We start from the raw sequence: 26,317 nt of genomic DNA, 5'->3' as shown, positions 1-26,317 counted from the left end.
TACTTGCTAAGTACTTACTGAGCGCTGACCATGTGCTGAACCCGTGACCGGGCACAGAGGACGCACCATAGGGTGTAACCACTTTCTCGATGTGCGTAGTGCAGAGCCTGCTACGGGCAGGTGCTCGCTGGAGAGTGGAGCAAGGGATGCTCTTGAGCAGGAAAGTGGTGGGAAGAGCACCAGCCAGATCTAGGCACTGGGTACATAAGTGAGAGCAAGGCTCCTACAGCCTTGATGCAGAGATATGAATGAGACAGAACACTTGCGATTGTTAAGTCAGCCAGCCCACGTGATGGCATGTGTGCTGGAGCACAGAGAAGGAGGTGGTCCCGAGGACTTGCATGGGTAAGCAGGGGCCTTTGGGGTGTGGGAGCCCGCAGGAGCAGGTGTCACAAAGTACCCTCTGTTAACATGACCGTCTCCAGGCCCGTCCGTGTTCTGCAGACGCCATTATTTCATTCTCTTTATGGCTGAGTGATGTTCCATTGTGTATATGTGCGGCATCTTCCTTATCCATTCATCTGTCGATGGACATTAGGATGCTTCCATGTCCTGGCTATTGTAAACAGCACTGCTGTAAACATTGGGGTGCATGTATCTTTTTGGATTAGAGTTTGGTCTGGATATATGCCCAGGAGTGGGATTGCTGGAGATTATCATATTAAGTGAAGTAAGTCAGAGAGAGAAAGACAGATATCATATGATACCACATATTTGTGGAATCTAAAAAAAAAATGATACAACTGAACTTATTTACAAAAGAGAAATTGACTCACGGATACAGGAAACAAACTTATGGTTACCAAAGGGGAAAGGGGGGAGAGATAAATTAGGAGTTTGGGCTTAACAGATACATACTACTATCTATAAAATAGGTAAACAACAGGGCCTACTGTATAGTACAGGCAACTATACTCAATATCTTGTAATAACCTATAATGGAAAAGAATCTGAAAAAGGAAGTGTATATATATATATGTACACACACACACGTGTGTGTGTGTATGTATGTGTATGTATATGCACAAAGGGAACAAAGTACCCTCTGTTGGAACATTTGTCATTTCTCCGCAGGGCGCCATGGGGCCTGCAGGACCTCCTGGGGTACCGGGCTCAGTGGTAAGTGATGCAGTCACCAGTGGTTGGAATCACGGACTCAGATACTGATAGGACTGTGTAGTTGGGAGAGTTGTTGCCTCTGAGAATGAGGCGGGACTGTTCTGATGACACGAGCTGGATACAAGGCTTTGCCCGCTGAAAATGGGGTAAAGTCAGAGGCGAGTCGGAAATTGCTGCTTCCCAGCATGCCGTGCGCCTACGCGCCGCGCAGTGGAGCGAGGGGGGCGATTAGGAAAGTGCCACCGGCTTTGCTGACGTCTGGTTTGTCCCTCAGGTGCAGAGAGAGGGCCTGAAGGGCGAGCAGGTAAGAGGGACGTGGGTCCTCCCATCGTGGGGCTTTAGGTGGTGGCAGAAATAGGAAGGCCACCGGCGCGGGGTGACACTGCTTGCTGAGCTCAGGTGGAGCCCTTCAGAGACAGGTCAAGTTATCTCTGCCAAGAATGCAGATTCCCACCCTGGGTCCCCTTTGGGAACTTGGGAAGAAAACTCTGAGTCAGCAAAGGGTCATGCATGGGTGGTGGCCCGGGGCATAAGGACGGGGAGTCATGACTAATTCTGGCTTGACTTGTGTTACCAGGGAGCCCCGGGACCACGAGGTCACCAGGGCCCTCCTGGGCCACCAGGCGCTCCGGTAAGTCATCCCTCCCCAGCCCGGGGTCCACACCTCTAGGTCTGGAAAATCATAGCCATTCTCGCTTCCGAGCTCTGCGTTATTTCAGAAGCTCCTCCCTTCGCCCTGAGTGATGGGGGTTGTTGTCAGCATCTAGCACAGGAGGAAACTGGGCCTTGGAGACTGCAATCACTGGGCACGGATCATGCAGTGAGCAAGTGTGGAGCTGGACTTGAAGCCCAGGCAGCCCGCCTTCAGGGCTCCCGGTCCCAAACATGCCAGGATTGGGGTTTCTGGTGTTCAGTCTGCGGTTTCAGTTTCCCTTCAGATAAAATGGAATAAAAACATTGGACACTTCAATGCCAGTTGAATCATCTCCAGTGCACACTTGCTTTTCACATGTTTCTGATTAACACTGACTTTGCAGTGGTTTGGAACACTTCAGCCTTTGGTTTCTCCCTCTGTTAAGAATTTAATGATATGTAAATAACCATTTGGGAAGAGGCCATTCAAAGGGACTCTGTGATCATTTTTGATGTGCGTTCAGATACTCAGGATAATTAATAAGAATACAGTAAATTCCACAGGTCAGTGATTGGACCTTTGCTCCTCCTGGTAACATGCCTTTGCTTCTTTCAAGTGACTGTTTTACTGAAGGAAATAAAACAACTCTTATCTTGAAATGTTCATAAATCAGATCTATAATTTATGATAAGGCCCATTCCTCATTAGGATAAATGTATATGTTTTTGCTGGGACAAAACTAGAAGAAACTTAGAAAATGTTTTTAATTCCAGTATAATTAGAACAATTTCACATCGAAAAGTTCAGGTCAGAAAAGCTCCCTTCTGTCTCGATAACCTTAGATACCTTGCTTAACCTTTCCAAGGCTTGGTTTCCGGAGCTCTCCGCCATTGTTACAACTGTTGAGAGATTCAAAGTAGATAATGCAGTGTGCTGTCGATATTTAGCTCTCCGTGCATATATGCCCATATAGTTCAGAGCATAACTGGCAAGTACTGACCATCTGTACTGTAGTATATTTTACATGCAGACATTTGCATATTAAGTTTGCGAGGGTGAAGTTGTTATTTTTCGGCTTTTACCGATGAAGACATTGGTACACAGATACTGAGTAGCTTGCACAAAGTTATACAGCTAAGAAGCAAAAGCGAGCTTTGAACCCAGATCTGTCTGACAGACTAGTCCGTGCGCTTTTCATTCCTGAGTGCACAGTGCAGCAGTATCTCCTCTCAGATGCACAAAGGAGAGAATTACTTTAACTTAGCGGCTCCCACTAAGGGATAAGAAGCTAAGAGTGCTCAGCCCTGCTTAATTCATGACGCAGCCTTCTTGATCTCTCACTCTGGGATCTGGGATGTAATAACGGGCCGTCCTTCCCCCTCATGTAAACTTTGTTATGGTAAATGAGGGAGGGAGAGAAGGAAGAAACCTCAAGCACTTGTGGTCACATACTTTATTTTATATCAATCGAAATATTAAGGCTGGAGATATAGGGATGAAAGCACGTGGACTGATCCATGTGAAAGGAGTGTGAAAAAGAAATAATTGTGAGTAGACACTTGCAATCTCTAGATGATTAATGAGAATCCCCTGCATGTGTCATTCCTGTGACCCATTGTATAGGACAAGGAGAGGGTCCTGAACTCAGTACTTGCAAACACCAGAATACCTCAACCCTGCAGCCCAGTGGAGCTGTCCAGGGTTCTGAAGAGGTCCTCTGGGCTACATACTCTTGATAGAATGGGATTGAGTACAATGCACGGTGTTGCTGATGAAATTCCCTTGGAAGGAGTTCAGAAACCCTACCTAAAGACCTTGTGAAAAGTGGGGAGCAGTGATGAGAGACCAGGAGTGTGAGGTTCTTAAGGCCACAGCCAATATCCCTCCTGTCTCTAAATCCACAAGTTTATCACATGGTGGGAACTTAATACGTGCTTATGAAGGAGGGACCCCCATGACAGATACTCAAGAGGGACGTCGGAGCGGGACCTGATTGCAGTCTGAGCTCATAAGGAGCAGTGTGGCCATGGGAGGCGCTTGGGGTTAGGAGCCAGAGCATCTGGTTTCATGCCCCAATTCATCCACCAAGTAGCTTTGGGTTTTTGAACTCTACCCCTCTTATCCTCTTCTGCTTTCCTAAGTTGGAAATCATTGTCAGCGACATCATTTCCTACGTAAATGTGCTGTGAGGGTGAAATGAGTTGATGTAGGAAGCAGTGTTCTGTGAAGCCTTATTAAGCCCAATACTGATATCAATTGTTATTTCTGTCTTTTTCGAACCCCCAGCAGCACCTAGCCCAGGGCCTTCCTCGGAGCAGTTGCTCCCTAAATATTCTTTGGATTGAATCAGATCGAGAATCTGGCTTCAGTGACTTCTGTTGAGAATGGAAAATTTTGAGTCTGTGCTTAGCAATCCCAGAAAGAGGAACATGTATCCCGTTCTCTAAATAGAAACAGTGTACGGCATTCTCCATCCTTGTTGAGCAGGCTTTTTGCATCTTTGATTCTTTCCCCAGGATGAAACAGGTTCTGGTAGTTTTAGCAGTGTTTGGTTGAGTGTAATAAAGAAGGGCCAGCTGGGCAGACCAAATGTGAGACATTTCTTGATGCTTAATGAAAACTCACTTCTGCAGGGTCTTCCTTCCCTTGACGTGTGCCCTGAGCTCACTGCGGTAATCCTCGTGAGGAAGGGAGATTTAAACCTTTAATTACTACAGTTTGTACATTCATGTACTCATCTTTATGGTGTTATTAAGGGAAAAGACCTTAGACCTAAATACAATTCCATCACTTCATAGTTACGCAGACTGTGGCAGTAGTAGCTGTTTGCGTGATAATCGTTACTATTGAAGATGAGGAAGCTGGAGCACAGAGAGGGAACTTCTGGCCCAAATTCACCCGTACAGTTGGTGATAAGAGTCTCCGTTAGAGCTGAAGTTTCCATTTTCCCATTCCCGCTTCATGCCATATTCTAGGTGACCTCAGTAATACATTTGGGTATAAAGCAGGTGCTGTCAGGAGGTGCTTTGTCAGGGCTTTAGTACCCATTCTTCACGTGGTCCTCACAACCACTCGGGAGGAAAGTTTATTGTGCTCACGCTGGAGATGAGCTACCTGAGGTCCACAGATGCCCAGTGACTTGTCTGAGGTCAGGCAGCAGGAACCTAGCGAGGTGTAACGGGCAGGATTTTACTTAGGTCAGCAAGACCTCTTTCCGCACCAGTTGGCTTTTTGTCTTTTGTGGGTTTTGCTTTGTGGAAATTGATCTTTCTCAGATGGTTTCATTTATTTATCCAGACTGTCATTTGCATATCGCAGTTGATGGAGAGTCAGATAACCCAAGCCAGTTCTTGCCGAGCCAGCAAGATACAGGGGCAAAGGCACCAGGCTTAGAGCCAAAGACACTTGGATTCCAGGCACCTCTCTTGTGTGCACTTTTTACAAAGCAGTGATGCGAGGCCTGTGGTCCTTACTCTACTCATCTTTAAAGTATGAATGATGGCGCCTACACCTCGGTTGTTAATCACACTTAATGACATCAGATAGGTGCACACATTTTAAGTGTTGCAGATTTGAGGGAATAGGATGTTTTTTTCCCTTCCAACCTCCCAGTTTCCCCACTGGAATGGGATGGTATTCTCCTATCCAATGAGAGTGACAGGGCCAAGTATATCCCGTGGTCTTTACTCAGTATTTACCGTGGTCTGTCTCTCTTGTTTTTTCCCCTTTCTCCTCCTTCTAAAGGGTCTGATGGGTCCAGGAGGCAAGGATGGACCTCCTGGTTCGCAAGGTCTCCGAGTAAGTAAACTGTCTTTCCTTTCTGGTGCCCCAACTCAGCCACACTGCCCCCACCCCCCATTTTAGCTGCTCAGACAGAGGAGATGACCCCAGTCTTGGGAGCTTGGGATGAATATTGGAAGCAGATTGAAGGCTTAGATTGAGTTCATCAACAGTAGTTGAGGATGGGTTATGTGTTCAGCCTTGAGCTGGGTCCTGGGTCATCTCATGCAGATGAGTCTGTGGTCTGCCATGAGTCATGTATATAGAAACTCACATCCCTGTGTGATCAGAGCCCCAGTAGAAGGAGAGAACACAGGGAAGGGGCAACTGACCCAACCTGGGGGCCAGCCAGGGCTTCCTGAAAGGGGTAATGTTTGAGCTAAGTCTTAAGGAAAGAATAAGAAAAAATAGCAGTGAAAGAATAGAGGTCTGCCAGTAGGCTGTTAGCCACTCCGATCTAAACATCTACATTATTTTTGAATACCATGTCATAATTTCTTATGGCATTTCATTTCATTTAGCCCTTGTCGTTTTATCCAAACGGTGCACACCTTACGGGTTTGAATCCACCAGTAAGCCCAGCTCCTGACACTGTGTTTAAAGGTAGAGGGCGTGGCATCTCTCTCCTCAGCGCCCTCACGGTAAACTGGGACTGACCTCAACTCTGTCCTCAGGTCCCAGCAGGTGCCTGGCGCAGAGTAAGGGCTCAGCTCACATTTCCTGACCTCGAGCCCTTAAGCTTGTAACATATTTTTTAGTTTGTTTTATTCACGTATAGTTGATTTACAACGTTAATCTTTGCTCTACACCAAAGTGATTCAGTTATCCATATATATACATTCTTTCTCATTTTCTTGCCCATTATGGTTTATCACAGAATACTGAATATAATTCCCTGTGCTCTACAGTAGGACCTTGTTGTTATCCACTCTCTATATACTAGTTTGCATGTGCTCACCCCAAACGCCCACTTCATCCCCTCCCCGCCCTCCTCCCCCTTGGCAACCACAAGTCTGTTCTCTATGTCTGTGGGTCTGTTTTGTAGATAAGTTCATTTGTGTCATATTTTATTTTATTTATTTTTTTTATAAATTTATTTATCTTTGGCTGCATTGGGTCTTTGTTGCTGTGCGCGGGCTTTCTCTAGTCGCAGCGAGCGGGGGCTACTCTTTGTTGCAGTGCGCAGGCTTCTCGTTGCAGTGGCTTCTCCTTGCGGAGCACGGGCTCTAGGTGCGTGGGCTTCAGTAGTTGTGGCTCACAGGCTCTAGAACACAGGCTCGGTAGTTGTGGCTCACGGGCTTAGTTGCTCCCCAGCATGTGAGATCTTCCCGGACCAGGGCCCAAACCCGTGTCCCCTGCGTTGGCAGGCGGATTCTTAACCACTGCGCCACCAGGGAAGCCCCTTGTGTCATATTTTAGATTCCACATATAAGTGCTATCCTATGATATTTGTACTTCTCTTTCTGACTCAACTTCACTTAGTATGATAATCTCTAGGTCCATCCAGGTTGCTGCAAATGGCATTAGTTCATTCTTTTTTATGGCTGTGTAATATTCCATTGTATGTATACACCATGTCTTCTTTATCCGTTTGTCTGTCGATGGAGATTTAGGTTGTTTCCGTGTCTTGGCTATTGTGAATAGTGAAGCTTATAGCATCTTTCACTGGTTCACTTAAGAAAACAGCTCCAGGGCACAAGCATCCAGAGACCGTGAGGCAGCCCCTGGTGGTAGTGAGCTCATTGCCCTTGGAGGTTTTAGTTCAGAGTCCGGGTGACCTGACAGATGGCTGGAAATGAGGGTGCTGGCATCTGGCAGAGGCTGCCGCAGTCCCGTGTATGGCTTCACATATGGCCTGGAGATTCCATAGGTCAGTGAAGTGGATGGTGTCACAGATTTGCTGGGATCCACTCTGTCTAAGGTGGTTGGACCCACTGATCACACTGTACACTTCAGTTCTGAGGTGGGCTGACCTGTTTCTGTGACCCAGCACAGACTCCAACCTGTCCTTACCCACCAGTGAACTTCCTCTTTTGGTTTCCAAGCACCTCTGCATCCTGTAACAGTCTTGAAATCTCAAGATTCTAAGAGGAGCTTATTGTGAAGGCTAGCTCTGAAGCATGGTAGGGTGTCATGAAGGTAGGGCGGGTGGGAGAAGTCACTTATCCTACTAGAAGACCTTGGATATGTCACCTCCCACTCAACATCACCAGCCCTGGCCTCAGTTTCACTGTCAGTCAGATGGGTCAAAACTGGGTTGCCTTTGCCTCTGTATGGAGTGAGGATCCTGGACTTTGCAGCAAGATGCACCTGGGTTTGAAGCTCAGCTCTACTTCTCAGCAGCTGTGTGACCCTTTAAGACACCCAACCTCTCTGAGCCTCTTTACTTTGTTATGGTGGGAAGGCAACCCAGCCGGCTGAGTTGTTGTGAGGAAAAAGTGCCCAGCACTTTGTGGGCAGCAGGACGCGGCAGCTGTCACGGCACTCGTTCTCCTGACACACTCATGCACAGTCTCAGGAGAAAGCAGCAATCCTGTGTCCTATGGGACTGACGTTTAGATGACCCTTATCTCATCTTGCCTTGAAGTGCTCCAAGTGTTACTTTTCCTAATGCAGTGTTAGACGGTGAGTGGAACTCTTGATGCAAGGATGACTGCGAAGGTTTTTTTTTTTTTTTTTTTTAATCTATATCTTTATTTAATTGGCTCTTATTAAGGGGAGAGGGGACAAATCTTGCCTGGAGCTTGCTTGTCTAGGCCCACGCTTCCTTGGCCGTGACTTCTTGGCACCCCAAAAAGTGTTCGTATGTTGCCCCGGGACGGTTGTTGTCCTTCCCAGAAACACCTCTAACCCCTAAGAGTAATAATACCAGCTACCCACGCAGCGGGGGGCAGGGGCCTTGGGGATTGGACGCATGCCCCAAGAGTGGAGATTTGAGGAGTAAAAGAGGGGGACCCAGAGAAGCAGTCAGGGTAGGACTGGGGTAGGGGTGCACATATTGAGTCGCTGAGCTCCATCTAAGTACCAGGCCTCCTGACAGTGCTGGGGAAGGGCTGCCGTCCCTCTGTCCACGGACGAACAGCAGGCTCAGCCACCAGCGCCTCTCAGGGACGCACACACAGGACCGTGTGTCTCTAGGGCCTTCTTCTTTCCTCCCTTCTTCCCTTCCATGCATCAGTCAGCCAGCAAAGCCCACGAGTGCCCTGACGAAGCACAGGTGCTGTGCTAAATGCTCTGGGATCCCTGAAGAGATTATGGTCTCCGCCACCGGGAGCTCACAGCCCATGGGACTTGAGACACACGAACAGTGAAGCCAGATGCCTCCGTGGGGACCAATAAAGACTGTAAGTGTAGAGAGGACAGAGGGAGCTCAGTGGAGAGAGGCCGTGGGGCTGGGAACAGGGAGCGTGGTATTTGAGGCAGCCTCGCAGGAGTGAGCGGATTTCAGCAGGAACAGATGGGGACACGGAAGAGAGTAATTCAGACACAGGGAGCCCCCCCCACCCCCGCCCGAGAGGACCTCCTGCCTCTGGACACTTGCTCACGTCCATCTGCTTTTATCCGGCTCCCCGGTCTCCAGCTCGGAAGCGCATGTGTAAGTAAAAGGGCCACACACGTGGCTTTTACTTCAGCCTCTGCCAGCGTCCTACGAGGACCCTGGACTGATTTCTCTTCTTTTTCTGTTTCTCTTGTCCTTTCCCATCTCTGCCATTTTTCTTCTACTAGCCCTTCTCCCACCCCTGCATCTTCTTTGCTCCCTTTTCCTTCCTTCCACAAATTCATCGGTTCAGCAAATATTTCTTCATCACTTACTGGGTGATGGGCATTGTTCTAGGCAAGTGGGGTCCTTCAGTGAGAAGAATAAAGATCCCTGCCTTCGAGATGCTTACATTCTGGTAGCAAGGAAACGAATCATGCTGATTAGCATTTAAATAAACAATTCTGGAAGAGCCACAGAGAAAGTCGTGTTTGGGCGGGTTCTCAGGAGGTGAGGGAGTTGGCTGTACGGGTAGCTGAGGGGAGAGCAGAGCAGGCAGAGGAAACAGCTAGAGCTAAGGCCCTGGGGCAGGCGGCTGCTTGTGTGTCAGCGCAGAGGCCTATGTGGCCAGAGCGAGCAAGGGCCCAGCATGGAGGAGGCGAAGTCCTAGAACTGGGAGCAGGCTCATGTCAGGCCTCGTGGGCCATTGTGAGGGTCTTGGCTTTTACCGTGAGCGACGTGGGGCTGTTGAGTGTGTTCAAAGCTGTTTTTTTATGAAAAAAATTAAACACATACAAAAATAAGAAAAAGAAAAAGTGAAGTAACCCCCTTATCCCCCAAGCCCATTGCAGCGCTTGCCGAGTCACTGGCCAGTGGGTTTCACACCCTCACCCACTAGCACCCACTGCTGGGTGAGTTGGAAGCAATTTCAAACAGTATCACATTGCGTCTCTAAATATTTCAGCACGTACGTAAAAGAAACAAAACCTTAATACCGTCATCCCACCTAAATCTATGAAAAAGCTTCTTCGAGTACTCACTTTGGGTTCACCGTTTCCTGGACTGTCTCATACATTTCTGGTTGCAGTTTGTTCATACAGGATTTGGGGTGCAGACGTGGCGTGGCCCAGGTTACATTCTAAACGCATCCATCTGGCCACCGTGTTGAGAACAAACTGCAGCAGGAGGAGAGCGATTAGGGAGGGGATGATGGCAGTGACCCAAAGAGAAAGGGAAGAGGGCGTGGCCCAGACGGGGGTGGTGGGGTGGGCGTGGCTGGGAGGAGCGCCCGTCCTGGGCCAGGTGGTCTGCCAGTCAGGGGGGACGCTGAAGCAGGGGCGGAGCCCTTGGCCTGAGAGACCCAGTGTCTAGCAGAGGAGGGTGAGCCGTGAGTCACAAGGCGGGGTGGTGAGGGTGTTAACAGAGGTTGTGCCGGGGAGCACAGGAGGGCTCCTCTCGCGTCCTGCCTCCTCCAGCGAATGGGGTAGGATGGCCAAGCGTGTCCCTGGGGACCCCGTCCCTCCAGTGTCATTGGTGATCTCCTGACTTGAGCTGCTCCATCCCGGGGGTGTTGCTCCTCAGTGGCTTCACCTGTGGACAGACGACAGAGGCAAACGGTGATGTTGGCGTGGGCTGGGGGGCAGCTTCCTGTTCAGTCAGCCTGTGGCTGAGTCAGGAAAGCCTGAGACAGGATGATGACTGATTCAAAGCAGTATCCCTCTCCCTCCCACACTGTGACCTGCCGTTCCCTGCTTCAATTGAATCGTCACTCTGAGAGCTGCTAATGTCAGCGCTCAGGCTGTGACAAGAGAAGAGACGAGACAGTGACAAGCCACAGGGACCTGGGAATTGAGATACTGAGACTAAAACACGGGGCGGGGAAAGGGATCCGGGCCCTTTACTTTAGAGATTAGCAACCGGCAGACAGTGTAGTCTGTGGTGAGGTGAATGCATTCATTTTGGACAGAGCTGGTATTTTTCCACAATGACATAGTGAAAGGGGAGGGGCAGGAGCCAGGCACCCTCTTCCCCATTCCCACCCCCTTCCCCACCCCCTTCCCCACCCCCTTCCCCTTCCCCATCTTGCAGAGCCCGTAGCCCTGGGAGATGGTTGCTGCCCGCTGAGGCGGGTGTTAGGCACTCATTGCCCCACTGCTTCCTGCCTTAGGTGGAGGTAGAGAAGGTACTCAAGCCTTTCTGAGGTTCAGATTTCCTCCTGCTTGTCTGAGCAGGGCGTTGGGGCCCGGGAGTGCTGTCTCTCGGCTGGAGCGGGCACTGCTACAAGTGCATCTGAACCCTGAATGATCCAAAGCAGAGCCAGCCTGGCTCCAGGCTGCTGAGGCGCTTGGACACTCAAAAGCTTGCACGAGGTTGATTTTTCAAAAAAAACCCCCAAAAATTCTTGTGCCCTAATCATCCACCCCAAAATAGACATCCTGTCACTCTCACACCAGCCTATTTTAATTTTCTGTAGAGGACGTATATTTTTCTTATTTGAGAATTTGTTTATTTTTGTTATCTCCACTAAAATGTAAGTCTGTAAGAACATTATTTTTGTATTTGAAGCACTTAGAGGAGTGCCTCACATTTATAAAAACATATGTTTTTATACATGCATTAAAATAAATATGAAAAAATATATAAGCATATAAAATATGCATAAATGTATAATGTCATTCATGAGCATCAGATACAATTAGTGTGCGAGAGTGAATGAATCACACCTGAGTGCTGCTTTCTGGGGGCTGACACACTTGGGTGGTGTGGGGAGAACAGGACCCAGCACTGGACATCTAGCCACCTGGGTTCTGACCTTCGACAGAGAATGTCCAACTTGTTTTTTTAACGTTTTCACCACCTTTGCCCATTTCATCCACCTCCTACCCCTGTCTCCTCTGTCAACCACCAATCTGTTCGCTCTACCTACGAGTTCAGTTTTTTTTTAGATCCCATATCATAAATGAGATTATACGGTATGACGTATTGCACTTAGCGTGATGCCCTCGAGGCTCATCCTTGTTGCATATGGCACAGTTTCCTTCTTTTTATGGCTGTCTACTATTCTCTTGTATGTGTACCACTATTTCTTTATCCATTGTTGCATCCCGGGGCACTTAGGGGCCTTCCATGGCTTGGCTATTGTAAATAATGCTGCAGTGAACATGGGGGTGCATGTGTCTTTTCAAGGTAGTGTTTTCATTTTCCTTGGGTAATACCCAGCATTGGGGTTGCTGGATCATGTGGTAGTTCCTTTTTTTTTTTTTCACCAACCTCCATACTGTTCTCCATTGTGGCTGCACTAATTTACATTCCCCCAACAGTGCACAGGGCTTCCCTCTTCTCCACACCCTCTCCAGCACTTGTTCCTTGTCTTTTGGTAATAGCCACTCTAACACGTGTGAGTTTACGTCTAATTGTGGTTTGGGTTTGCATCTCCCTGATGGTTAGTGATGTTGAGCACCTCTTCATGTGCCTGTTGGTCATCTGGACGCGTCTAGAGTGCCCAGTTTTGAAGAAAAACACTTGGTTTCTTTTGTACCTTTACTGTTACTTGGCCTTCATCTTGCTCTGTGGTCCTAGTCACACCTAAAATAGCCTAGGTATCTTCTTTCCTCTCTGGACAAAAAGGAGGGGAAAAAAAGTTTTGCCTAAGAGAGTTCCATGTTGTCAGACATTTAAACAATGTAAAATTTGGAATGTTTAAGCTAGAGAATCATCATGGTGGAAGGAATCTCTGAGATCGACAGTGAGAAATTTAATGTCCAGAAATATTAAATGACCTAACTGCTCAAGGTTGCTCAGGGCTTTGTCACTGCCCCTCCCGCAAGCTGGGGACAGCCTCTTTGGTTCCTCTGATCATTCTCTTAATATCTTCTGTCTTCTCTTCTCTCTTATCAAGAGGTGAGAACCGAAGAAGGGACACTATGAGATATGGTGCTCCCCTTCTTCCTAGAGATGCAGTGATCACCACATGTCTCTTGCTGGGCCCGACTGCGTCAGTTGCTTTAAAAACATATGTTAAGGGCTTCCCTGGTGGCGCAGTGGTTGAGAGTCCGCCTGCCGATGCAGGGGACGCGGGTTCGTGCCCCGGTCCGGGAAGATCCCACATGCCGTGGAGCGGCTGGGCCCGTGAGCCGTGGCCGCTGAGCCTGTGCGTCCGGAGCCTGTGCTCCGCAACGGGAGAGGCCATAACAGCGAGAGGCCCGCATACCGCAAAAAAAAAAAAATGTTAAAAACAGAACCTCTACACGTGTAGAACTAATATAAGGTAGGAAGGAAATAATATTGGTTGAATTGTCATTGCATAGCAGGCACTTAGGTTTTTTCTTTTGTTTTTTTTTTTTTTTGCACGCATGTTTCTCACTTAATTCTCATAAGGATCCTATGAAGTCTGGCAGTTTTAATCCCATTCTGCAAATGAGGAAACCAAGACTTGAAGGTATAAATCAGATTATCCGGCGTCACACAGATTGTAAATGGTGAGGCAGGGATTAGAACTCAGGTTGTCCTGGCTCCAAACCTTTGCTGTTTTTGCTTTAGAATGGTGTGTGTGTGTCCACTTACACACCAGAATTCTAAACTGGACCCTAGCAGTCCTTTCGGCGGAAGCCTCGGAGAGACCTAGGACCCCTTGTAACTGCCAGTGCGTGTCCTGAAGGATGCCCTGAGCTCCTGTCACTTTAATCTCTAGCTTCTGCCCTTGGAGCTGAAGGTCTTACGTGGCTGCAAGCGATCAGGCCATCAGCCCTGATTTCTAGTAGATTTGAGAGAGAGAAACACTAGTGGTCTTTTGTAAGTGGCAGCCTGGGTTGAATTTGTTGTACTTTTCAATTTGTAAAGCCTTTTTTCTTGCCTTTCTCTGCTCTACCAGATGGTAATGGCGTCATTTGGATCGCAGGCCACTGTTGGATGCCTTTCGTGGCGTGGAGCCAGGTTTATTTCAGGACCCTCTAGGTTTTCTCTGAGCACCTGGTTTCAGCTCTAACCGGTAGAAAATAATCACGTTTGGCATTTGGAGGCACGGAGAACAGGGACTGAGCAAAAAGACCATACGGCTCATATTAGAACCACTTGCACAAGCAATCCTTTCATCGGATAATGGCCCCTCGCATGGCTGTGTTAACGCGTCCTGGCTGGGAAGGAATTGCTCTTTTGAATTCATAGGCTTCCCTCTTCTCCACAGACAGACAGGCAGCCTCAGAAATACTGGTCTCGCTCAGCATCCTGGCATCCAGAAGGGCTTGAAATATCCGCCCTTGTGATAAATTACAAACATTTATCCAGACGTTGTGTTGGCTAGCAGTTTAAAAGAGCAGAAAAGGAAAAAGACAAGGAACAGGCTTATTGTTAACAAACAGTTCTGTATTGCTGCAGACCTTGGCGCTGGCCAGCACATCTCAAATCCCCACACCCAAGTATAGGTGCAAAATGCAGAGGGTACATAGCTGCTGCTACATCCACCAGTAGCTTTACCGTCACCACCAGTAACATTATCACCATCACCATCAGCACCACTTCCATCACTAGTACCATCACCATCAGCACCATCGTCAACTCCACCATCACCACCACCATAATCACCACCATCAACACATCAACACCTCCACCATCACTATCACCTCCACCGCCACCGTTACCTCTACCACCACCACCAGCAGCACCATCACCACTACGTGTTTCTTAACGTCAGATCCTGTGCTAAGCACTTTGTGGACATTATCTTATTTAATCTCCGTGGCACTGCTGGGAGGTAGTGGTTTTGAAACCAACCCTGCTTGACATGTGGTCTCTCACCCACGCCGGGGACTCAGAAGAGCAGAATTCTGCTATTACCATTTCTTCTTCATCAGAGCCTCCGTCATCTTCCTTCTCTTTCTCATAACTATCTATTACATTGGCGTGATGCTTTGTTATGCTTTTTAAATTACTTCCTCAAATATTGAATTATTTCTTCTGCTACTGTCTTTTCAGATAATTACAATGATTATAATTTTCCACATGAGGAAACTAAGATTCAGCAAGTTTTAAATGGCTTGCCCGTCCTCATCTACCTCAGATTTAGAACTCTTTTTCTTTTAATATTGTAGAGGAAAGGGGTTGGGAAAAGAACATAGAGAATCCCTTTGATCACAATGAGTGACCGAGTCCTTGCAGCTACTTGCTTAGAGCTTTGTGCCCCATCCCTGGTGATTCTAGCTCACGAGCTCTTGGGTGACACCAGGGAATGCGTCTCAAATATGTTTTTGCCCTACTTTGCCATTATTTCTCATCATTGCTGGGACTTCATGGACGAGGTGGCACTGGACTGGGCTAGGACTTTGACAAGTTGAGATGGAGCATGCGTCCTACAGACAGGTGGCTTGGTGGGCCAAGTTCCAGAGGCCAGGAGTCCTTGGGGTCTTTGGGGCCACGCTAAGCAGCCCACGTGAGCTGTTGCTTAGGGCTGGGAACATGGCCACTGGACGCGAGACTGAAAAGGCATGTCGGAATCACGTGGTCTGTCAATTTCCAACTGAAACTCAGATGTTATGTCTTTTAGGTAAGGAGGTGGCAAGTAACTTGGACAGAGCTTCTTTCCTCCTTATGGAAGAATAACCTGCCGGCACAGCTTGGCTCAGGGGCAGGGCACGTGAACGGGGTCAGCTCTCGTGGCTGTGGCTGCAGGAGGGGAGGGAGGAGAGCTGTGAGAGGCACCGGGGCAGCTCCAGACACTGTGGGTAGAGGAGATGTGAGCGCAGGTGCTGGAGCTGGACAGAGCCGTTACCGTGATCTTTCTCTGGGTGATGCCCCTTTATGGATGGTCCACGAACCGTATGCCTTTCTTGGGGGAGAGGCCGCCTTGTGACACTGCTGCGATCACAAATCTCTGATGCTTTTCTCTTCCTCTGGCCTCTTGCCATCATCTTGCTTTTTTCCTTCTTGCTGAAAATCTAACACTCGGGATGTCTGCTCCTCTGGACGCACTGCTTTGCATTTCTGTATCTCCTACCACACCTCTCCGACCTGCCCATAATTCTCCTTTTTCAGGTCAGTTTTACTGACTTCCCTGGCATTGGAGAACCTCCTGACTCCATGCTCTGCACATTTCCTTAGCGTCTCAGGTGTCTTCCGAGCATTAGTGTGTCATTACATACAGTCCCCAAGCTCCAGCAGAGCGAAGAGCTGCTGAGAACTCATACATCCCTCAAACAGTGGTGGGTGCTCTGCAAGAGGGAAACTGAAGCTGCGTCCCCTAGCAGATGTGGACACTTTAATTAGTGACTCTGCCCAGTCGCAGCCCAGACCTTCTCATCCCTTCGTCTTCCATCTGGTCCTTGCTTACCAACCGCTAAATGTTCTAGCCCGTCACTGCTCTCAGCCTCTCCTCCAAACGTCTCTGGCCTGGGTTCTGAATTCTGATGACTACTCGCCAGGCCATTCTGCTGACCTCGAAGGGAAGCGGTTTATCCATCTTGTAAATAACGCTGTGGCATAACTTGGAAGCGGGTGGAGGGGGTGTCTGTCTAGATAGAAAATTGAAGGTGTCTGGTTTCCATTCGCTGAGGAAGGGGAGCTGGCCGTTCTCAGCCCTCTCGCGGTCGGCTTCCGATGATTTCAGTAATCAGAGCAGGATGGATGTGCAGACAGGACTCCTCCTAGGCTCGGCTCCCTTCTGAAGGTGTCTGTGACTGCATTTTGAATTCTACCTGACAAGTGTCGAGGAACTCATCCTGACCTAGACCTGATCGCGCCTTCCGGACTGATGTGCTCCAGCTCAAGGGGTGCAGGTCCAGGGGCCTCTAACTCAGACCACCTCACTCACTCTGCAAGTCTGCCAACGGCTTTCCTCCCTAACGGCCCTTCTCTCTACCCTCTCATTGCTGTTCCCACTGCCACTGTCCTGGCTTAGGACCACGTCAGTCCCGAAGGGACAAGTTACGTATCCAGCCCGCGAATGTTCATCAAGTCTCCACCACGCAGCGGGCCTTGTTCTGGGCCCACGGATATAGCACTGAAGAAAAGCAGAGCCAGTCCTCGTTTTCAGATGAGCATCCCAGTGGGTAGACGGGCAGTTGGTAGATACGAATGTCAACAGTGTATGTGGTGGTCATAGAAACAAAGGGAAATACAGCGGGGCAAGGAGAGAGGGTGGGATGGGGACCGCGGTCAGAGAAGGCATTCGGGTGAGGGGGACGTCTGGCAGAGACCAGATGGAATTGAGGGTTGGAGCCATGTGGGCACCTGGGAACCAGCATTCCAGGCAGAAGCACCTGGAAGGGGCCTCTTGGGGCAGGTTGTGGGTGGAGGTGCCCCGGGACTGCTCCCTGGGCTCAGCACCGACTACGCGCTCCCAAGACGTGGTGGCGGGGAGGGGGGGGGAAAGGTGGGATCCACGGGACCCCAGAGGGCTGGGCTGGCACGGTCCAAGGTCGTAAAGACACCTTCCCTCTGGGGATGGGGGAGCACACGGGGACAAACCAGAGTGTCCAGTGGCAGAGACAGGAGAGGGCCAGGGTTTCAGAAAGAGAGAAGGAGCTGACGTCTTCCAGCTCCTGTAACCTAGCAGTCTAGACTATTAGAGGTATTTTGTAGAACTTACATCCTTAAGTCATCTTCAGAGCCCTGGCAAGTAAGAGTGACATGTACAGGCTCCAGCACACATAGATCTGGGGCTGAATCTTAACCCCGCCACATTCTAGCTGTGTCACATGTGAGACTTGACTCTGAACCTCAGTTTCCACACCTCCCAGTGGGACTGAGAACACCTGCATCACAGGGGCGTCCTGCAGAGTAAAGACGTAAGGAAAATGTGGGAAACCCCAAAAGAGGGTACTCAAGGAATGCGGTTCTCATTCGGAGTCTTGTTTTACTTCTCATTTCTGACTGCAGTGCTTTGACGTCATGAGAACAACTGTGAGCAAAAGAAAGCAAACGGACGGGCCTTCCATCATTCACATTCGGCTGTAATATAACGCACGCCGTGTGCGGTGTAGCTAAGCGGCACACACCTCACCCCTGTTCAAAGGGATAGACTCTGAGGCTTAGTGAGACAGGTCACGCCCACAGGATGACCCGCCGGGGTCCTGCACACCAGTGTGGAGTCTAACAGCAGAAGAGCAGAAATGGTCCAAATGACCTACCTGCCCAGAGTTGAAACGTATCACGTGTCATCCTTATGGGGAAAGCCATGTAGCTGTAGAAAAGAATGGAGTGGCTCTCCACGTGCTGATACAGGATGCATCCGGGTTAAATTGTTAAGTGAAAAAAAAGCCTAGTTTATCAGTAGATTGAATGATATGCTACAGTTTGTAAAAAAAAAAAAAAAGGGGGGGTAGAGGGAGAGAATGTGTGTGTGTGTGCGTGTGCAAAGCTTATCTAAACATAAAATGCCTCTGGAAAGATTAGCCAACATCTGGTAGGATTAGCTGCTTTCAAGGAAAGGGACTGAGTGGCAGGGGACAGGGCAAGGACATTTTTCTCAGGTAAACCTTGCTGTACTTTTTGAATTTGGGGCCATGTGTTACCCAAATCATCCAAGTTACAGAGCCGGCATCCAGAGGGGAGCCTCCCTGACTCCAGACTTCTTCCCAATCCCACCCTGCTTCCCCGTAGGGCATCCCGAGGGGGATGGGCTGCTATCCGGGAGTCTGCCCCAGACGTGCCATTAGACGGGCTCCGGGCGCTGCTTGCCTGTTAATTTTGGCTGCTGCTTTTTTTTTTTTTTTTTTTTACATCTTTATTGGAGTATAATTGCTTTACAATGGTGTGTTAGTTTCTGCTTTATAAGAAAGTGAATCAGCTATACATATATCCCCTCCCTCTTGCGTCTCCCTCCCACCCTCCCTATCCCACCCCTCTAGGCGTTCACAAAGCACCGAGCTGATCTCCCTGTGCTATGCGGCTGCTTCCCACTAGCTATCTGTTTTACGTTTGGTTGTGTATATATGTCCATGCCTCTCTCTCACTTCGTCCCAGCTTACCCTTCTCCCTCCCCGTATCCTCAAGTCCATTCTCTAGTAGGTCTGTGTTTTTATTCCTGTCTTACCCCCGGGTTCTTCATGACCTTTTTTTTTTTTTTTTCCTTAAATTCCATATCAGGGAAAGAAAGGTGAGACCGGCCCTCCTGGAATCCCTGGATTGCCGGGGCAGCAGGTAACGACTGTCTTTAAATCCTCTTCCTTAGCAACACTGCTTGCTCTGGTTGAATAAGTGATGGGGTAACGATTCTCAGGTTGTAACCAGAATCTTGCATGGTCACCGCATCAGAGCATTAAAAAGAATGTTCGGTGGGACACTCGCCCTCCCTCTGCCCCTTGCTCCCCCTGCCTCCCATCTCAGGTGCTGGGAGAATGGCTGTTTGGTCTCCTGGAGGGGTTTAGGCCTGGAGGAGGGCAGACCCTCATCTCCTGCCCCTGCCCCTCCTCGCCTCGCTCCCCCTCCGCTTTCAGACTCAGCTCTGGTGTAACGTCCTCTGGCCCCAGGCTCCGTCCAGCTCCCCACTCCCACACAGCCTCACGTGTGCTGTCCCTGTGGCCCCCTGTGGACCTCCACAGCCAGCCTGCCAGGTGGGCAGGCTCGGGGTCACCATCCTCATTTCACAGACGAGGGGTGAGCCTCCCAGATGCACAGAGACTCGCTTGGGTCCACGCGCCGCTCAGCAGACACCTCCCTCCGTCCCAGGCCCCCTCATCTGTGTGTGTCACTGTGAGCACCTCCTGCCTCCGACACACACACCTTAGTGTGGACAGAGCAAGGCGCCTGGCACTGGAGGCCGGAGCTCCCTTCATTCTCCCTTTGCCCCTTGCACCAAAGCTCGCCACCCAGTCCCCAGCCCCAGCCTCCCCCGGAGCAGGGTCGGTAAATTCTTGGGGAAGCAGTGTGCTGGGGGGGAAGCCCAGGTGCGGGGGCGGGGGAGGTTAGGAGGTTAGAGTTCCAGCCCTCGGCCCCTTTCGGGCTGTGGCGTCTTGGACAAGTCACTTTACCTTCTGAACTTCAACCTCATCATTTGTCACAAATACCAAGAAAAGTAAAAGGGGAGGGCGATTCGAAGAGAAGATGAGGGGATGTGACCCGGGTGATGGTGGGCGTGGCGTCCCGGAGGAACAGAGAGCACCGGGCAGGGTGCTGTTCTGTCCTCCTGGGTGTGGTGGCCTCAGGCAGGCAGGCAGGCAGGTGGGATCACTAAGGGCTCGTCCACGGGCCGCCCCTGCACTGCGGTAAATGGTCGGCTCCGGCACCCGCCTGTTCCGGGCCGTCTCCACCTCCGTGCCCGAGTCCCATGGTGTTGACCACACTGTCCTTTGACATTGTCGGGGAGGCACCCCCCAGAAGACACTGCTAACTGCACTTCCAAAACCCGCTTCTCCCACGCTGACACAGGAGGTGTGTGAGGGCACCCCGCACACAAATCTCAGGCTTCATTTCAGTCCCTCGCATCTGGGTTAGGCTGCAGCCCGGGATAAGGGACTATAAAATCAGCCATTATTCACCGTCTTCTAAAGATTCCACATTCACTGTGGCATTTTGATGTTCATAGTGAAAGATAGAGTGTTTTTGCATTTGTTTTATGACCTTGCTTTCCAGTGAGCAAAGCTTGTGTGTTTCAAAAATTCTCCATAAACCCAGCTCCATCAAATCGCTTTAAGTACAGATTTTTTCCCTGTAAATTTTTGTTGACTGCTTTGGAAAATACATTTATTTCTTTCATTTTTAATTTTGAAACCATTTTCCTTCAGCAAATCTTTGCTGAATGCCAGGCATTGAGCTAGTGCTGTGGATAAACACGCGATCAGCTTTCCCACAGCAGGGGTTTTGCTAGAAATAGGGCGCCCGATACATTCGGGGATCTCAGTGGTTCAGAACCAACGTACAGTGTATAATATGTCCTACCTGGCACCCCGCATTGGGCCACCACCCAATGGACGCAAAGCTGAATTCAAGCCCACCACGCCCACACTGAGAGCAGTATTTCCCTGGTGGATCACTGCCCATCTCTGTAATTCACCCTTCCTAACATATCTGAAGACTCACCTTCCCTGGGCCTGGCCACGGTTTTCTTCTGCTTGCCATCCGCGCATTTGTTCATTTGTTCATTGGTTCACTCATTCAGCAGGTGTTTACTAAATACCCGCTGTGTGCAGATTCAGCTCTGGCGATGGGAAACCTAGCAGCCACTGTCCATGTCCAGAGGAGCCAGATGTAATGGGGCAGAAAGAGATGCACGTAGAGTCTGACAATCCTCTGAGCTGAGTCCTGGAAGAGGGGTATTCAGAGCTCTGGTTCTGGGGGAGAGGTCGTCAGCCTCTCTCGGGCCCAGAGGAGGGTCCCTACGCTGATATGGAAAATCAAGGTTGGCGCTGTTGCAGCAGAAACCAAGTCATATGGTTTCCTGCTCTGATGAGAAGAGGGCAGAGGGCACATATGTTTAGTTTCTGCTCTTGTCAGACACTCCCCTTGGTGTTCATATATAATCGTGTATGTAACCACCTGTAATAACCACCTGTGAGAAAGCAATGCTTAGTCCACTTACAGTCTAAAGAACTTGAGCTCAGAGTTTAATTAGCTTTGCTTGTAACGGGAAGAGCCCACTGTAGCCTCAGAGTGAGCCAGCCCCAGGGCGGCTGGCATTCTAGAAGATGCTTTTGGTGCCTCTTTCAAGATGAACATTTTCACCTGCTGGAATGTTTTAGACTCAGTATACACATTCTACATGGTAGCTCCTGTATCCTGGCAGCCTAGGAAAAGTGGAAATCTGTGTCTGGTCTGGGCAACTGTTTATGCAAAGACGGTGCTGCAGTCAGGACGGCAGGAAGCCTCTTGAGTTGGTGGGAACACAGCCAGGGAAGGGGCCAACCCCAGACGGCCGAGTGGGTTCAACGTCCTGGGCCTCTACACAGGAACCCTCCTGAGGGGGGCAGTCATTGTGCCCCTGGAGTTACATACTGAGAGAAGGACTCACAATCCGGAACAACTTCCGGAAAAAGCAAACATTACCAAGTCACGCAGGGAGTGTGATTGCCGTGCTAATTTATGCAAGTAATTTTCATTCATCTTCAAATTCCATCCAGTTTTATAAATCTACTCCAATTGGAACTTGGTGGTTATTAGGAATAGTTACTTGCCATTCCATTATTAATAACGATAATTGGGTTAACTGGTTATTTATACATCGTCACTGGAATCACTGAGCGCATTAAGTAGCTGTTTAGGAACCATCGTATTAAGGAGGATCAAACGTTCTATTAATAATAATTAGACTTACTGGTTAATTGATAGAGTCATTAAATAGTTTTTTTATTAGTAATAATTAAAGCAGTTATTTTGTTGTTAACATTTAGATCTGTTGGCTCATTTGTCACTCTCTTTCATAATTAGATGAATGGGTTATTTAGGTTTTTTTTGTTTTTTTTTTTATAAATTTATTTATTTATTTTTGGCTGTGTTGGGTCTTCGTTTCTGTGCGAGGGCTTTCTCCAGTTACGGCGAGCGGGGGCCACTCTTCATCGCAGTGCGCAGGCCTCTCTCTCACTGTCACAGCCTCTCCCGTTGCGGAGCACAGGCTCCAGATGCGCAGGCTCAGTAGTTGTGGCTCACGGGCCTAGTTGCTCCGCGGCATGTGGGATCTTCCCAGACCAGGGCTCGAACCCATGTCCCCTGCATTGGCAGGCAGATTCCCAACCACTGCGCCACCAGGGAAGCCCTATTTAGGTATTTTTATTGATGATAAAAAGAGAAAAGGGTGAAAACCTCCCATGAGCTGAGCTGGTGTCACGCACACCTTCGTTAATCCAGCCATACGAGGCCACCCCTCTTTTTTTATCACTCTCTCCTGTCTGCGTTTAATTCTGCAGCAGCCCTTCCCCGAGCTGCAGCCCCTGGGCAACTCCACCCGGTGCCTCAGACACTCGTATGGAACACTCAGCCTTCTTCAGCAGGACGGCTGGTGCCCACCCCGTCCAGGTGTGCTCCCCGCCGCAGCGTCCCCGCCTCGGTAAAGGGCCCCGTCACCTATCCAGTCCTTCAGGGCCGTCCTCGTCCCTTCGCTCCACACACCCGACCTGCTGTGGAGTCTTGTCCACTTCTCCTTCCAAACACAACCAAGTCAGATGGGCTCTCGCTGTCCCGATTCTAAAGCCCAGATCCCAGCCATCCTGGCCCCCAACCCTGAAGCAACGCACCTGCCTCCCAGCTGCCCCCTCCCACCGCGGCACCCCACCACCTTCCCCGGGGCCCTGTCCCCGTCCCCTGCTCACTTCACTCCTTCACACTGACCCCGTCGGTCCTGCCGACGCACGGAGGTCCATCCAGTCTCAGGCCCCTGAACCCACTGTTCTCCCTTCCCCGGACTTTCTGGCCACTCAGTTCTCAGCTTAAACGTGGCCCCTTCTGCGGGGCCTGCCTTGACCAGCCCCAGCTAGGACAGCCCCTCAGTTACAGTCATGCTGACTTCAACCCTAGGACTTCCAGTCCCCAAATTGTCTCTTCGCTTGCTTCCGCACTTGTTCTCTCTGTCATCGCAGCCCCCTCACCAGCTTCTAACACCTCCAGGGCCTGGCAAGCCACATCCTGCATCCTGGCTTGTGGGAGCGCCCTGCGCAGAGCGGGCAGTGGCCCAGGACTTGAGGGATCCGCCTGCCCCCCGCCACCTCCCTCCTCCTCGTTTCTACCTCCACTCCTAATACGCTTTCCTCGGTAAACGGTGATTGAACATCGTCCCTGTGCCCTGCGAATAAAATGCTGAACAAAACCAGACACGGTCTCTGCCCTCCTGGGCCTTAAAATCCAGTGGGAAAATGCTGGACGCTCCCTGTTTCTGTTTTTTGAAGTTATCTCCCACTCTTCATACTTTATCCCTAAAGCTTGGGAGAAAATTTAGCAGTCAATTTGTCCAATTTTTACAGCTGCTTTTTAAAAATAAAAGCCACACGTATGAACTAGACAAATGCAAAGCTCCCCTGGTTGACGTACAGGTGGGAGCTCAGGAGAGTCTCCCTCAAAACACGCACACAGGACGTGCCTCCGAACACAAGTCCTTGGAACCCTGGTTTCCGCCTGGTCCGCGCACAACATCTGCATCAGTGACGAGCGGAGGGTGACTTGCCTCTGGCTCCTCGGAGAGTCCCTGGCCGCACGGAGACGGGCCTTCAGTCTTGACTTCCCTTTAGCCACATTTCTTTCCTGAAACCCTAATAATATCCTCACCTGTGAAAGAGGCATAATAGTGCAGAGTCTTTGGCTTTCAAGCAGCTTTTTCAAGAAGTTTATTGAAGTGTAGTTGATGTACAGTGTTGTGTTAATTTCTGCTGTACAGCAAAGTGACTCAGTTACGTGTATACACATTCTTTTTCATATTCTTTTCCATTGTGGTTTATCCCAGGCTATTGACTACAGCTCCCTGTGCTGTACAGTAGGACCTTGCTGTTTATCCATCCTATACATAATAGTTTGCATCTGCTCACCCCAAACTCCCACTGCATCCTCCCCCCACCTTGGCAACTACACGTCTGTTTTCCATGTCTGTGAGTCTGTTTCTGTTTTGTAAATAAGTTTGTTCGTGTCATTTTTTTTAGATTCCACATGTAAGTGATGTCATATGATATTTGTCTTTATCTGACTTACTTCGTTTAGTATGATAATTTCTAGGTCCATCCATGTTGCTGCAAATGGTATTATTTCATTCTTTTTTATGACCGAGTAATATTCCATTGTATGTATGTACCACATCTTCATTATCCATTCATCTGTTGATGGACATTTAGGTTGTTTCCACGTCATGGCTATGGTGAATAGTGAAGCTTGTAGCAAGCAGGGGTTTTTGTTTTGTTTTGTTTTGGTGAGAGGAAGGCAGCTTCGTGCCTAAAAATCCCAAAGCCAGTACATGCAGAACAAAATAGAAAATTCATAAATTGCTTTGATTTAGTAATGAGCCATCTAGTTTCATTTGGAAACTTACCAACTAAGTGACTCAAATGGCCTTTCTGTTTGGGGTTTTGTTTAACTTATTTTCAGGCGAAAGAGAAGATAAAGTGAGGGGACTAATTCAAGTCAACCAGAAGTCTGGGGGGGGGATTAGTCCCATCTGAACAGTAGCTGTTGCCCATCACTGGTAAGGTCCCCAAGGCCACTGGAAGATTCTGAAGTGCCATACGCACCGTCAGACAGCTGATGTTCTGCTCAGCTCTGTGGAGTGCGCTAGGATCCGGGAGATGCCAGCGCCTCACCAGAGCCTTCCACCAGCGGCATCACTGGGTCCGGCACTCTCCTCACGCCCCCAGCTACCCCATGGGAATCTCTCTCTAGTTGAGGCTCTGAAGGGCCTGTAACTCACATCCCAGACTAACCCCTCCCCCCCACCCCCACCCCACGTCTCTTCCTTCCCCTGCAGGCTTCCCCTGGAAAAGCCTCTCCTCCTTTTAGCCTCTCAGGTAGCATCCAACCCCCGCCAGATGCTCACCTGTCACCGCTGAACTGCCGTGCAGACCTCCCCTGGTCTGCATCCCTCCCCGCCATCCACTTAACCCTGGGCCCAGCCTCACTGGCGTCTTGCCTGCGCCATGGTTTCACTGTCTCCTGGTCTGTCTCTTCCAGGATTCCTTCTCCCTAGTGATCCTGAGGACAGCAGAATGTCTTCCTAAGCACAGACCTGACTGTGTCTGTCTTCTAGAACACCTCTGTTATTTTGAGCTGCCTCAAAGACAAAGCCGGACTTTTCAGACCCCAGACTTGCGGCCTAGTTTTAGGGGCCTCTGCTTCCTGTTCTTACTGGGCATCCCAGTCATGCCGAGCCGCCTGTTCCCCTTTATCCTGCTCCGTCCACGTGTGGTGCCCGCCCTCTTCGACCCCACCTCGTTTGCCAAGGCCCCACTTTGCCCTCCAAGACCAAACTCGCCCTCTGAGGTGCATCCCCGATTCCCCCACTGTGTCTTTACTTGATTTCTGTGCGTTTAGAACATCTTCCTTCTTTGTTGTCATTTTCTATATTTTTAATTAGATTCAACAAATACCTCATGAGTTCTTCCACGTGCCAGGACCCAGGGTTCTGCTACAAAAACTCCGAGAGGGAAGTATTATTGTGCCCACTCCTCTGTATGCTTAGAAACCAGCCTTTGGATAAACCAAATACTTTGCCTCGAGTCAGACAGCTGCTCGGAATTTAACCATCTGCCTTTGATGCCAAGCCCACGGCTTTCCCAGGAGGTCACGGGCTTGCGTTTTATTTACTCTGCAAGACTGCAGTCTTCTGGAAGGGAGGGCTGGGTCACCTGGAGATCCGGAGGGAACACGGAAGGTGCCCGATACGTGTAGACTGGAGGAAGGACCTCCACCCC

General features: G+C 49.6%; 1 protein-coding gene across 1 annotated transcript in view; it reads left to right on the top strand.

Moving 5' to 3' along the window:
- The window catches only part of COL22A1 (collagen type XXII alpha 1 chain), a 242,480-nt gene that overhangs the window by 104,105 nt on the left and 112,058 nt on the right, over positions 1 to 26,317 (top strand). Inside the window, exons 18-22 of the mRNA XM_032609582.1 lie at positions 1,075 to 1,119; positions 1,394 to 1,423; positions 1,697 to 1,750; positions 5,498 to 5,551; positions 19,089 to 19,142. Coding sequence (XP_032465473.1) covers positions 1,075 to 1,119; positions 1,394 to 1,423; positions 1,697 to 1,750; positions 5,498 to 5,551; positions 19,089 to 19,142 — 237 coding nt within the window. The remainder of the gene's footprint in view (positions 1 to 1,074; positions 1,120 to 1,393; positions 1,424 to 1,696; positions 1,751 to 5,497; positions 5,552 to 19,088; positions 19,143 to 26,317) is intronic.

Source organism: Phocoena sinus, chromosome 17 (genome assembly GCF_008692025.1).
Source record: "Phocoena sinus isolate mPhoSin1 chromosome 17, mPhoSin1.pri, whole genome shotgun sequence".
Lineage (NCBI taxonomy): Eukaryota > Metazoa > Chordata > Mammalia > Artiodactyla > Phocoenidae > Phocoena > Phocoena sinus.
Note: the sequence above shows the minus strand (reverse complement) of the source record. Positions and strands in the feature narration are given on the sequence as shown.